This window comes from Ochotona curzoniae, unplaced genomic scaffold (assembly GCF_017591425.1).
Source record: "Ochotona curzoniae isolate NIBS_2020 unplaced genomic scaffold, NIBS_Ocur_1.0 scaffold_3890, whole genome shotgun sequence".
Taxonomy (NCBI): Eukaryota; Metazoa; Chordata; class Mammalia; order Lagomorpha; family Ochotonidae; genus Ochotona; species Ochotona curzoniae.
Genome location: NW_024467115.1, coordinates 37,864,973 through 37,879,876, shown reverse-complemented (window position 1 = coordinate 37,879,876; position 14,904 = coordinate 37,864,973). Strand labels below are relative to the sequence as shown.

The 14,904-nt window shown below is 44.5% G+C and overlaps 1 protein-coding gene across 1 annotated transcript in view; it reads left to right on the top strand.

The window, feature by feature from the left end:
- PRKN (parkin RBR E3 ubiquitin protein ligase) overlaps nt 1–14,904 on the top strand; it is an 888,769-nt gene that overhangs the window by 558,964 nt on the left and 314,901 nt on the right. Inside the window, exon 7 of the mRNA XM_040965678.1 lies at nt 5,731–5,867. Within this exon, the coding sequence (XP_040821612.1) occupies nt 5,731–5,867 (137 nt within the window). The remainder of the gene's footprint in view (nt 1–5,730; nt 5,868–14,904) is intronic.

Below are 14,904 nucleotides of genomic sequence, written 5' to 3'. Positions count from 1 at the left end.
CAAGGGAACTAATGAGCACAGAACTTACTTCAGGATTTGAAGCTTGGCTGCTTGGATGAATTTTGAAGGTCATTCAGCTGTTGAAGCTTATTTTAATTTCAAAAAGTTGAGTCTATCAATTAGTATCTTGGATCGGGGCTTAGCCAATGCCTGGGATTGCTCACTTGGCTAACTCAAATAATGAACTTGGATGACACATGTGCTCTAAAATGCAATCTCCAGCACTTTTGTGGGCAAGGGTTGTGCGGTGCTTCTTTGTCAGCAGTGCATGTAGGCAGTTAATAGGTAGTTTTTAAAATATAGATGGCATTGAAATGCATTTGCTTTCTGAAGTTATTGTCTTATAAGCCACTGCTAACTAAAAGAAGCCTAAAGTGACAGTTGTTGGAAATAAAATTTCAAATTATTTAATTGTGTGGTTTTCCTCTTCTAATTATTTTTATCTGATTAAATTCCCAGGAGTCACATAGTTCTTCATGTACAGAGAGTTTGTAGAGAGCACTCGGAGATTGCTAACTGGGGCGTAGTATGCATGTTACTGTTGCACAAACTAAATATAGTAAAAGCAACGTGTGAATTTTCAAGGTTCAAGTGTTAGCTAAATTGAAGGATTTTCTCTTTCAAGTGAGGAGAGTTTGCTTATTTTTATTTCCTCAAGGATTGTTGTGGCTGAATATTGTGTTCTAAATTGCATAGCTTTTAAGACACTTTGAAAAGTCTATGAAAAAATGGAATTAAAACACGCTTATTTTTGGTGCAAAATGTTTTTGAACCCCATGTGTAATTCTTCTCATACGATACATTTGCCTTGAACCTTCCCCTGATAGACTGGCTACAGCAGACCACACAAGCCTCCTTCCATGCTGTGTCTATGAATATTTCCTGGTGTGAAATATCAATGTGATCTCCTCATCCCCTAAACTTATGTCACTTAGACATTATCACAAAGAAAAAAATTGCCTCAACCTTGAGTGTCAATCTACCCAGTGTCAGTGAATCAGGAGTGTCGGAACAATCTGAACTGGTGGTGCAGGGGTCAGCCAGGGTCTCGGCCGTCTCAAGACCTGACTTGAGCTGGAGAACCCATGCCAAGGATAATGACTAGGGTGGCCACAGTATGGGTGCTGACCCTTGTCAGGGTCTCCACTGGCCTGACCTGCCCTGTCACTGACCAGCAGCAACACTACCTATGAGGCACACTCTTGAGGGTCTGGGAGAAGCCGGAACCACAACCGGACCCCTTATTGCCCAAAGCGGCTGCTTTTATACTCTTTCTCCACTGCTTTTCTCCCTGAAGGTCTTAGCTTTTCTTTGCTGCATTTCTAGCCCTCTCTCTGCTGCTTTTCTCCTCATAGCTCTTATACCCCTCTTTCTGCTGCTTTTCTCCCCGTACTTCTCCCGTAGGTCTTATTGCTTTTGTGCCCCTCTCTGCTGCCCCGTTCTTCTCCCCTGTCCTCTTATTGCTTTTAGCGGCTGCTTTTATACCGCTCTCCACCAATCACTTCTCACTGTGGACCACTCGGCGCTACCTGATAGGCCAGTAGCAATGACATAATTGCAGCGAGGGCATCAGCCTATCCCTGTGACTTCCTGTTTACCTGCTGGGGAGACCAACCCTGCCTCCTGGCCCTGAGCCAGCCGCCATCCTGCGATGGCCTGTTATATTCATGGGGGCAGCTCCAGTGCACCACTCCTCACACTGCCCCGTGGATTACCCCAAGTAAGACTGCTTGCATTCTCTGTGACAAGATTGCATGTTACTCTCAGCACTCATCATCTGTGAGAAGACAGACAGAAGCCAGTGACCATGCTGACCTAGTCCCGAGAGGACACCTGGTCATTTCTATGTTTTTCTCTTGGCATGCCAGCTGGCCCATTCAGAGTAGAAGCAGACCAGGCCAGGGGTGATGTGGAGGAGCACCCCCACCCCTGCTCCGGGGGGCTACTTCACAGAAGCCCACTAACATGGTCACCATCCCAGCATCATCTGCAGTGTTCTCCCCTAGGCTACACTGATCTCCACTGCTGCCTGCCCAATTGAGATGAGACATGCTTCCTTCTCTATACAGTTCATGCAGTTTCTGGAACATTGCTCGCAACAGATATTTCATTCATTGGGGAAGTTGGAACCAGAACCTCTCTTAATGAGTGTAAATGAAGGTGTCCATGAGCAAGAGTCAAACTCTGAGACAGAAACACTGAGACAAAGACAGATGGAGACAGAGAGACAAAACTGGGAAGGACGGGGGGAAGAGAGAATGTATATGTGAAGGAGCACGGCTGAGGCTTGAAAAGAGCAAAAGAGCAAGACAATGCAACGGAGGGGGACAGCAGACTGAACTGCACATTTAACTAGATAAATGTGAAAAACGATGCTATTTTTGCAGCTGGTAGAGGACTCATTTTGCAGGAGTCTACATGTCTCGAACACCGTGTGACAACAATCTGCTTTGCACATTGTACTTGGGTGACTTGCTGTGTTTTTCACTAAAAACCTTCAAGGAAGCTTCATCTACTGCAAACAGAGGTTCTCTGGATTACTCCTTTAGCTCTTTAAGACAGAACAGTCCAGTGATGTCCAGTAAAGCTCCCGTCATTGTTCCTGTAGTTGACTGAGCACTTGCTCCCTCCCCCTCCATTACCTGCCACAGAACCTAACTCACTGGGGCACAGTCATTTCTAGACTGATCCACTGAAGCCTGCTTGTGAGGCTGTGCAAGGACCACTATGGAGATACAGTCAGAGCAGGATGCTGGCTGGAAGAGAAGCAGGTCATCTTAGCAGCCTGAGATGGAAAATGAAGAAGTCAGTCCATCAGCACGTGGGGTTGGTAGCACTGCCCCGACTCACAGTGCATGCTTGAGAACGTTATTTCCCTGCACTCCCCTTTGTGGCACGACATAGGAACTTAGTGTGAGATTCTGGCCATGAAGTAAACTTGACTCGTTTCCTCGGATTGAACTAACAGCCTTCGCACAGGTGTTGTGTTTGTCCCTCACCTAATCCTTCTCACCAGGAGGAGGAGTCTGAATAAAAGATGATCAGTCTTTCCTCATCATCATATCAAGAAAGCCAGGTGATTGGGAACACATGAGCAAGGCTTCGTGTTGAGACTGTCATGCATCAATACCGTAACATACTTCTATTTCTTCGTATCTTCATCTGTCTGCATATGTCCTAATTTTTCTGCCTCTAAAATGAAAAGGGGCTGAAGCAGCCTGGGCGGGCCTGAAGCCTGGTGGGTGGACCTCTCCAGCATCCTTAGGAGGATGTGCCTCAGTGGGGGACAGCCAGAACCCACAGCTGCTGCTCCAGGCTCAGGCATGCTGGTGCAGCTGGAGGGAGGAGCTTTCCAACACCCTCTATTTGGGGAGTGTGTATCTCCATACCCAGACTCCCAGGCCCCTACAGCATTCACATTGCTAAGTTTTCTTTTAAAACCTTCTGTGTAGAGACATTTTCATATTAATATTTTTTCTCCAGTTTGCCCATGTGTTGGTTGATAAAGGCTCAATTTACCACATTGCTGTAAGCGAAGTGGAGGGTATTATATATATATATATATATATATATATATATATATGAAACATAGCTTTGAGAAAAGGCAAAATGCAGCAGCTCTGACAGTTGGTGCAGGAACAGGAAGATGTATGACTTTGCACTCATATGTACGTGTGTGTGCGTGTGTGATTGACTCTGGTTGGAAATAGGGACGTGTTCTGCAGTGTCTTGTTAAGGACACTATAAAGCTTTCCTCTTAAGGAAAGCTGCTGATGGGAGAACTTGACAGTTGAGAGCAGCCAATCCTTGATGAATATGGCCTTGGGAGTGGGGATGCTGAAGGATGTTCATGAGATCAGAGAGGGGGCGGGGAGCACACTGACAGCTGTAGGGACACCTGCAGGGACCTGCATGCTCATAGGATGTTGGCCAGTTACTTAGAAAAATTGAAACACTCCTGCTAAGGGTTGGATTTTTTAGTCTGTTTTGTTTTGTATTTCATATAGCTTAAAATACATGAGATCACCGTTTTGAAAATACTTAGTTGTTAAAAAAAATTGTCTCCTGCACTTTTATTATTCAATATTAATTTTTCTAGGGAATGGGCTCTTGAAGTGCTTTTAGAGCTGTAACACGTTGCCTGTGAAATGAACGTGTTTATTTTGTGTTTTACTAGCATTACACGGGGAATAGCTATCTAGAAGATTCCAGTAACTTCTTGCTATTAAAATTGCCTTGGGGCTGATCTCAAATTAATATATTCATTTTGCCTCCTGTTGCGTCTAAACTAATGTGGTTCATTTGCTAGCAAAATACATGGCTCTTCAAGGATTTTTGTTCCCATTTTTTTTTTAATGTTTTGGGAAAATCTAAAATTTGGGGAATTTACATGCACTAGTGTATTGGTAATCCCCTAACTATAACCAAGAAATTCTATATTTAGCAGAATGGTGACACAATAAATAAAACCTTGCAGTAAAAGAATTTTATTGGGTAATCTTTTATTCCTAACTTGCATTGGAAATGTGTGATTGTGTAATATACTACTTTGGGGCAGTGCTAACTTTTATTTTGATTTGGGAGAAGTTTTGTTTCTCTTTATTATTATAGTTACATTTAAGAAGCTTTATTAAAATTTTATTTATTGGAAACAATAACAGAGCAAGAGGGAGAAACAGAATGAGAGAGATCTTCCATCCACTAGTTCACTCCCCACAAATGCATGTAGCAGCCAGGACTCGAGCAGGGCAAAACCACTAACCAAAGAATTCCACCAGGGTCTCCAAGGTGAGTGACGGGAGCCCAGGTGACTGGGCACTCACTGCTGACTCGCTGATATCACAGCAAGCAGCTGGATCAGAAGTAGAGGCAGGAACGAATCCTATGGACTCTAATAGGAGATTGTGGGTGCCCCACACGGAAGCTTAGGCTGGTGTGCCGCAAGAAACATTTATTCTTTTTTTTTAAAGATTTATTTTTATTATTTTTATTTTTGGAAAGGCAGATATACAGAGAGGAGAGACAGAGAGGAAGATCTTCCGTCCGATGATTCACTCCCCAAGTGAGCGCAACGGGCCGATACTATGCCGATCCAAAGCCAGGAGCCCCCTCCGGGTCTCCCACGCGGGTGCAGGTTCCCAAAGCCTTGGGCCGTCCTCGACTGCTTTCCCAGGCCACAGGCAGGGAGCTGGAAGGGAAGCGGGGCTGCCGGGACTAGAACCGGCGCCCATATGGGATCCCGGGCGTGCAAGGCGAGGACCTTTAACCACTTGCGCCACCGCGCCGGGCCCAAGAAACATTTATTCTAAGCCTTCCGGTGTACTGGAAGGGCATATTGATGTAAAACAGATCCAATATCTACTTTCAAGAAAATCACAGTGTGTAAGAGGGTTGAAACTAAGATGTAAGAATGGATCAATGGAAAGCTATCCAATCGCATGGAGTGATTTTAGTAGGCTAACTGGGATTATAAATCAAGGAAGACTTCCAGAAAGAGATTATATTTAAGTTCAAGTTTATACAACCAATCGATAAGTATATTGACACAAGAAATATCAAATTAGAGGAATCAATGTTCTTTATTGTTGAGAGAGTGCCTCCGATTTTTACCATTTGACCTTGTGTGGGACCTCAGTGCAGCTGTCTTCGCACACAGAATGTTCCAAATAAGCCTGCAAGATTGCACAGATTATTCCGAGGCTCATGCTTGCCCTTGTGCTGTCTTCGCAGGAACCCTGTCCTGGTTTTCCAGTGCAACCACCGCCATGTGATTTGTTTGGACTGTTTCTACCTGTACTGTGTGACGCGGCTCAATGACCGGCAATTCATCCATGACCCCCAACTTGGCTACTCCCTGCCCTGTGTGGGTAAGTCCAGTGCTTTGTTTATGTTTATTTTGGAGACCTGTTGGGACAAGAAGGAGAGCTCCTGGAGTAAGACTCAGACAGTCCTGATCCCCAGCCAAGCATCAGCAGCTTAGATCCAATCTTTGCTGGATACGACACACTTATTCTTTGCTCATAAAAGGTACAAAAGTACACATTAGAAAATGTGTAGCTTTTGCAAAGGCGCTGAAAGTGAATTTTAAAATGATTCACCCAAGAGCCAAACTATGCCTGTGTGTTACCTTCACACTGGATCTAGAACATTATTATCCTGTATCCCTGTTTCACATGTATCCAATATATTTGAAGGAGCGTGCATCAAAAAGTGTAAAGAAAAACAAGATAAAGCTAGGCTGTTTGATATTGGAGTTAGTGTTTAATTGTTACCCAATTAAATAATGTCAGAATGTCATCAGCCTTGGTTCCCTAGGAGAGGGATTCATGTATCAAAGGGCAAATGTGTCTTTATTTTACTAATTTCTCCCAAGTGTCCTCCATGTAGTTATGCAAATTCCACGCTCACTCTCACTGTGGGAAAGCAGCCCAGGCTCTCCCCACTGTGCCATGCATGCCCTGCCTTGCCAGCCCAGGTTTGGGGGGGTGGGGCTTTGGGGTGCGTTCCTAATCACATCGTCTGAGAACTGGCATTTCCATGTTGGTGTTTAGTTTTGATTTTCAACCAGGTTGAACATGTTCCATGTGTTCCATGGCCTTTTATAGTTCTTTTTCTATAGCTTTTTTTTTTTTTTTACTGAGCTTTTCTTCAAGACACAGGTGAGGTGAATGCATTCTTTCCAAAAATGTTTTTGTATGACAACTCCTTATAGTCATAGGAAAGGTTGGTTAAAGTGGATCACTAGTATCTCTGTTAAGAATATGGATTAATAACCTTTAATTTTGCTAACTCTTTTCCCTGAGATGGCTACGACCTCTGTGAGAGGGCATGGGATGGTCAAGTCCTTATCCCATTATCATGGGCTATGTGGGTTCTGCTTTGTTTTTGAATTGTGATTCAAGTCTGTTTTGAATTTTATTTTTTATTTAAATGTCTTAACATCCTGAGAATGTCACATACTCCTGGGTTTAACTTGATTTACTATCAAGTGAGGTGAGGTGAGGCATGAATGAGTTTTAAGTATCTGTTTTTGTTTTTCTTCGAGAGCCTCTTAAATGTCTTTCTGTAGCTATTTACCAGTCATTTAAGTGTAATACAGAAGTTGGTTGTTAGCCTCAAAAATGCCACTCCTTATTGAGAAACATACTTTCCCCAGCACCTCTTCCCTGTAACGTTTAACCACATACACAGAGTTACATACATGTGTGTTTTGCATTTGAGATAATGAGCCAGATAGCCACAAGATAAGACAGGTGGGAAATGCCTGTGTACTGACCCGTTCCGCAGCAGAATCCATCCTGGTCCATGTGTCTTCATCTCTTTCATTCTATCTTAACATAGCTCTTCAAAAGGCCTTATCCATAGAAAATGGAGCTGGGCTTGTCACACTATTATTTATAGTATATTCTCTCAGTTCTCTCTTCTCCCCATTCCAGGGCTCTGGTTATAAATGTTCGTGCATATTTTGTGGAAATGGACTTTCAAAGGCTGTGACTTCTTTCTTTTTTTTCTCTCTGATATTCGCCTAGCAGAGGCCTGTTGTGTCTGTTGTGTGTTCTTAGATGCCGTGTGAAGGGTAGTGGCCTCACTGCTCGCCCACAGCTGTCCCAGGCTCACAGGATGCCATGTTGGGGTCATGGTGCCATCTACAGGGCTGCATTCTCTCTCCCGCCTGTGCATTGATGCTGTTGGATCTCTCCTTAGTTGATGGTTCTTGGTAGGATTATTCCTAAATCCCTTGTCCCGTTTGGACAGTTTAATTAAAATGTTTAGTTAAAATGAGATATTCTGTCCATGGCTCTTTCACCAAGTTCTAACAGTCCTCTGTACAAAGTCATTGGCTCAGGATGCCCCACTCTCAGCACGCCACGAGATGCCTTGTTTCTCAGCCCCGCTCCGCAGTGTCTGGCATCTGACATTCAGGCCAGGTGTGAGAGGGTCCCACAGTCTGCGAAGGTCAATGATTTTTGATTTTAGGTATGTATCCTAATATTGCACCCAGAGACTAGTGGGTCATCTTCACCTGTTGTGGGGTACACACCAACTGCAGAGAAACCTGGCCTGGAACCTGAGGCTGAATCTTGCAGACTTTATAAAGTAGGGCAAGCCTCTCAAAGTTGGTATGCCTTTCATTTCAAGTAAAATTGGGATAATACAGTAATGACACCTGTTTCAAAAGTTATATGATACATCAGGATAATGGCTTATGAAGTACGACTTGAGTAATTGCTGAAAATGGTGAAGACTCACGGAACACTGGCTTTTGTTATTTTGGATGTTCTTTAGACATGTATTTCCATAAACAGCATATCTAGCATGCAGGTGTGTTTGCCTGGAGTGTATATTTATAGAAGAACAGGTGCATGGACATTCTGTAAGTGTGAGTTGGTGTTTTCCTGTAACTCAATGCGTAAATCAAGCAATTACCCAGCACAATTCACCCCTCTATCTATCTAATCATTTCTCGGTTCATTTGACTCTGCCTGATCCACAGAGCACAAAAACCATACATAAAATAATAAGAGAACAGAAAAGCAAGCTTATCAAATCACTGCTGACAACAAGAACAAGAGGTATTTAAACCCCTGTTGTTTCTATGGTTCAAACCTCTTTAGCGTCAGGACTGATGAGAAGGTTATGCCCATGTCGGTGAAGTCCACATGGTCAGTTCTGTGTGAGGGGAGCAAACAGGCTAACTCCACGAAGAAGCTCAGAACTGGCTGACAGGGCAGATTGGTGCAGCCTAGAGTCTGGTAGGCTGCGGCATCCATGCCAGCCCTGTTCTTGGACAGAGTGTCTGTAGCTTGCTGCCCCTGCCACCTCTGGCACTATGCTGTTTTTCCCAAGAGGCTCCTGGCCAACCTGAGCCGACCTCGAGAGTCAGTTCCCCCTCTCGTTACTGGCCTTGCTCAGTGCTCTGTTTGCTTTTCCAGCATTCTGGTTGAAAATGCCTGGCCAAACCGGCATAGTGCCCGGCTACTTTCAGATTATAATTCTCTAAGAAAACTAAAGCAAGGCTCATTTATGGGATCAAGTGCGACATCCTACTAAAGCCATCAATCCATTTTAATAAAGTCCCTATTTAATCATAGGAGATGGGTTACTCTGGGACCACTCCTGGATTGCTCTGACTTTATATGGATTAGGTTGAAATTGTAGCTGGAGCAGTTTCATTGGCACGTCCATTTTACCAGGATTATTTATCCACTTTGGGATTTACCAAAGGGCTTTTGGTCTCCCACAGCTGTTCAGCTTGGGAACACAGTCAACTCAAAACCAAGATGAGCAACATAACTGCTGTGTCCACAGTTCCCGAGTTCCAGGTTGCTCTTCTGAAACTTGTGGGGAATTAGTTTACCCTGCTCTCCATCCTTCCCAACTCATACAAAACCACCCATTTCCCCAGGCATTATCTAATGTCATCACTGCCAGGGAAGCCATGGGAGAATGTTTGCACATCGACATTCTCAGAAAATAACATTTGAAAACTTGACATCAATTTTCTGGGAATATTAATTATTTATCAAAAATAGAGTGGAAGCATAATTAGTGAGCTGTTTCATGTGTGTATGTGCACGTTGGTCAATGGCCCCCACACTTGTCTTGCTAAGTTTCTGAAGACAGGCATTTCCCTATATAACACCTCTTTCTACCACAAAGTATATAAAAAGATGTCCCCCTTCTCTCTGTCATAGTCTACTCCTCCACACCTCTTTCAAGCTCTTGAAGTTAAACACCTTCCAAGTTCAATTTTAGACACAAAAATTCTTCAAATAATTTCTAGCCAGAAAATGGATCGGTCTTTTTATGTTGACACAATTATTATGATAAATAATTAAGACTGGTTTAAAATGCCCTCCAAATACATACTCTGTGATGATAAGGTAGGTTCCTTATTTAACCTGTAATTTTTTACACCTTCTAAGTGTGGGAGGTAGATGTTTATTTCCCTGAGAGTCAAAAGAGGTAAGGTGCTTGCATCTGTATAAAAGGTTAGAGCTGCTGCTGAGTGTGTACTGTATACACGGATAGAGCTGTTAGTGCTTGCTGTATACAAGGCACCATTTGTGGTGTTTATGTGCGTACTTCCATCCACTCAAGCCCTGTTGGAATAGATATTGTTATTCCTCACATTTTATATAATGAAGGGATTGAGCCTTAGAGAAGTTAATTAAAAGCAACATGGCAGTGCAGCTAGGAACAGAGCCGGTATACAAAGCCAGATGGCCGAGGCTCCAACACGGTGTTCTTAATCACTATATAAGTAGAGGAGTTGCCAGTAGTGTGGCATCGCTGAAAGTTCTATGGAAAAAGAAGGTCAAGAAAAGTATAGCCAGTCTTCAGTGCTATTCTATATGTGAGCCAACCCCAACCCTGAAAAGCAGGAATGATGCTTTTCCAGAGAAAGAAGGAAAGCTTCAGTCTGATAACAGCCATCAGGATGCCAGAATAGGGAACGGTGGGGAGGAGAGTCCACCCCGGGCATGGCTGGCTGCACAGCTCCGTGCTCCCCTGGCTCCTCCCCTGGCTGTTCCCCCAGCCCCTCTCAGCCTGACGGGCACAGTCAGAGATCTCATTCTTCAGCCGTGTCAGGCCAGTTTGATGAGAGCCTACACAGTAAACTCCAGGTTTGCAGGTGTGAAGGTTTGAGGGGGATGAGTCTGCGGTAAGCAACAAGTTCTCTTTGATGGGAGGTTGTCACCTGCAGGAATGGCAGACATTCTGTATTGTTCTGGAGTGGTCTCATTTGCCAGCTAGGACAGGTTTTCCAATCAGTGTTGATGGAGTCAGAAATAAGATTGGCAAGCACAGCCAGAACAGGCTGTTGCTGTAACTTTTGAGTAACTCTTGCTTGGGAAGCATGTGGGCCCCTGAGGAATCTCCTAGTCATCTGAAGCATTTACCCCTGCTGTCATTTGTGTTCCAGCCTGAGGATTATTCTGAAAAACTGGAGCAGCCCTCTAGATCTCTCTCTATCCCCAAGGGTCACTCACACAATGCAGTGCACTGACTTATCTGTGAACAGGGGTCCTCCAGGAAATGACAGGGTAATACCGAAAACCATCCTGGAAAACCTCCCTGGAAAAGCAGGGAAATACATTGAAAAATGAGAATCACTAAGGAGGATATGCAAATAGCCACATGAAAAGGCCAGTAGAATCAGGTGATAAAGACTTGCTTATCTAAAGAGTAAAATATAAAGTGATGAACACACATTCAAAACAAGAAATAATATAAACTCATGTATGTCCTCAGAGCAGTTTGGGTTCCATGTTGCAACCTTAGAAACATGAGCAGGCTGCCTCTCCATGTGTGGAAGGCGCTCCATGCTCTGTTCTCAGAGCACCTGTCAGCGTGCCTGCCCACCTCCCTGAAAGGCACAGCTCCTTCTCTTCCTAGCTCCTTGTTGATACAGTGCTGTGGCAGCCACCATGAAAATGGCAGCGCTGCAATATAAACCAAGAATTCAATTCCTGACATGACATGCTCACCATACAAAATCAGTGCTTTTTTTTCTGCCTTGAAATTAATTAAAATCCAATCAAACAATAGCTTTCTGAAATCTATGCAGACTCCTTTCTGCTTCACTTGTGGGGGATGGGAGAGCTGGTAGCCCTGGTGGTTTTCCTTTGATGTGGATGGATGTAGCTGTACAACATGAGGGAGCAGGGGTTACACGGCTTCTTTAATGATCATGGTGGCCATGGAAAATGCACACAGACTTGTCACCAGTGCCAGGGGCAGCAAAACCTCAGTGTAACCACTGCCTTTTCAGCCCTCCTTGCTGCCTGCGATAGCAACAGCGTCAAACCCGTATCTTCATCATGATGAGTGACTGGCAAATGGGCAAGGCTCAGTGGAGTGCAGAACAAACTGACAGTGCTTGGTTGCTCCTGCCAGCTTGGCCAACACAGTACTGGATGCTCTGTCACCTGTTTGGCCTTGGCCATGCTACCTTTCCAGATCCCTGCCTCAGGTCTAAGAGTGGAGCCTAAGGTTCTCTTCCTCAGGAAGGAAGTGACTCTACGGGCCCATCTGAAGTGCTGCTGGTTGTGCTGCACCGCTTGTCTCAAGGAGAAGCCCTGTGTCCAAGCAAACACCACCCCAGTTCTTACTTGGATTGCATTTCTACTTTCTAAACTGGCTGTTCCCTCCACCCCCCGCCCCTGCTTCGCTTCTCACATCTTTTTATGTGGTTAAAAATAAAATAATATTGTAGAAAACAGAAGCAAGGTGGGACTGCTCTGAATAGCTAGCAGAGAAGGCAAAAATAATGTCAGCCTCAAACCCTGAAAAGGAGCCTTACCTTTGTTTCATAGTGGAAAGAAGGAAACCGTTTTCAAATATAAATTTATTATTCATCCAAACAATGCTGGACAGATGGCTCTTAAGTGCTGCAGGAGGTGTTCAAAACAGCTGCCGCTAGGCATTCTTCCCTGTTTTGTTTAAGTGTGCATGTCTGGAGCCCTTTTTCTGCCTTCTGGACTGGTAGCATAGCTTTGGAATGTGTGAGTTCCATGTTACCAGCGACAGGTGCTCTCCAAAGGCCAGAGGACTCTAACATTGGCCAAGACAATATTAACTGACCTCTAAATGTGTGTAGTCTGGCGCATATGTCAAAGAAACAGGAGTCTAGACAATAGTGCTTAAAAGATTTCTGTATAGTTACAGGCTTGTGCAAGTGTACGTTTGTGTAATTACAGATTTTGGGGGTTATACATTTGTATAGTCAAAGGGTTGTGGAGTTAGATTTCCATGGTTATGTATTTATTTGGTTGTGTGTCTGCATTGGTTGTATGCTGGTAGAGTTACAGGTTTTTACAATTGTAGTTTATGAAGTTTGAGAGGAAGGCCTCTGTAAAACCATATCCAGATCAAGAGAGGAAAGACCAACAGTTTCACAGACACTGTCCCCAAGTCCTGGCTTCCTCCTTCTCACCCAGCCTAACTGCTGCCCTGTTCTTCATTCACAGCACCACCACTTGCACACACTCCACTTCATCTCACAGCACCACCAGCTCAGTGCGTACAAATACACTCCCTTCATCTCACATCACGTCATCACTGCCCACTTCTGACTTCCAAGTGGATGCCAGATGATCCCCTCTGGAAGCGTGTGAATTCCAGTAACACCCCTACACACGTTAGCCTGAGCACATGTGCAGGTTACTCTGCTATGCAACATTTTCATTCTTGTTTCCTTTTAAGTATGCTGTTAACTACACTCTGTCACAGCCTATGCATATATATTTTTTTTCATCTCAGCTGTTATCGGGCATGAAAGTCACATCAGTGTTGAGCTTACGATTCCATCAGAGGTATAGGAGCAAACTGGTGGTGGTGTAAAAGTTGCTGGGAGCACAAGATCATCATCTTGCTCCATTTGTTGGGAATTAGAGTCTTGTGTGTGAATTTTGGTAGGCACAATTCCATGTGTTTTGCGTAACTCCTTTTGCCTGCATCCTTAGTTTTTCTGCTGATTCCACCAGGGCTTGCCCTGCAGTGTGCGTTGGAGCCTTTCAGCTTCAGGAGCCACCTCCACACCTGCTGACTCACAGCAGCTGAAGAGGCGCTTGGCACCTGGCGACAGTGATGACACAACGTGCTGCACACGCTGAGACATCGCCCCAGAGTCATGGGAAATGGTGCCGCATCTTCCCAGGCGTCTGTTTTCTGTCACAAGTCACGTCTTCATTACCAAAGAAAGTAGGGCCATCGTGGGCCTCTTGGTTGAAAAAAAAAGTTTATTTGAAGCAGAAATTGCTTTGGATTTTAAACACAAGCTTCTCAACTCAGACAGGTGTTTGAATTTTATTTTTAAATTGCTCTTGTGGTAGGGTGTGTTTCTTCATCATAACCACCATCATCATTATCCACAGGCATGGAATCACAGCCTCCTGGTGCTGTGTTCAGTAATGTAGGTTACTGCGGCCACTTGCACACACACACACACACACACACACACACACACACACACGCGCGCGCGCACACACACACACACGCACACACACTCAGTAGCTATGGTAAAACCTTATTCTTCTGCACAGTGTGATGCCTTCTGTTAATGAGACTTCATGCATGGAAATTGCTGTGGGCTGGTGACCTCCAACTATCTTTGAAATAATTAATAATGTGCTTAGAGGGTTTGATTTACATATTCATGAGTGCTGATACCATTTGCTTCCCAAGCAGAACAGTGAAAGAGTTTAATGTTTTAAATGCACATGGATTTAATGCAAGGAGGGGGTGGTTTAATAGTCTAATGTCAAGATGGAGATAAATATATACGAGACGAAGCAAGGCATGGTGGCCAGATTTCCAGTAAAACTTGGATGTCTTCCAGGTTTTCTTGTGTGTTCTTTTGCTGGACCTGCTCAGGAGTTTGTGGGGAAAATAGTATTTCTTATTGCTTTGCTGGACATCATCTCTATTGGATTTGTGTCTCGATAGAGGTGACCACAGGGTGAAAGGCAGTGGAAGGACAGGAGGAGGCAGGCAGCTGGCATTCAAGGAAGGGGTGGTCACCCCCTGCTGCCACCAGGAGCAGTTCCTTCCCCAGTCTCACTGTCACAATGCTTTTGCACCTGGCTGCCCCATTGGTTTGCTTGGTTTGATATCCAGCATGGCCCAAACAACAGAAAAGCTTTGTCCTGGCAGTCTGGAGCCGGGAGGCCCCGTGTCAAGGTGTGTGCAGGGTCAGTTTCTCCCCGGCTCCGTCTTACTGCCTTGCAGAAGGCCAGTTTCTCTGTGTGTGTTTATAGGGCTGTCCTTCTGTGTGCCTGCATCTTGATCTATTTTTGGAAGGACACCAGTCAGCCTGAAAAAGGGTCCCTGCAGGGACCTCCTGGTACCTTCTACTTCCTGGTGAAAGAGTCACCTGTGCATACAGTTCCATTCTGACAT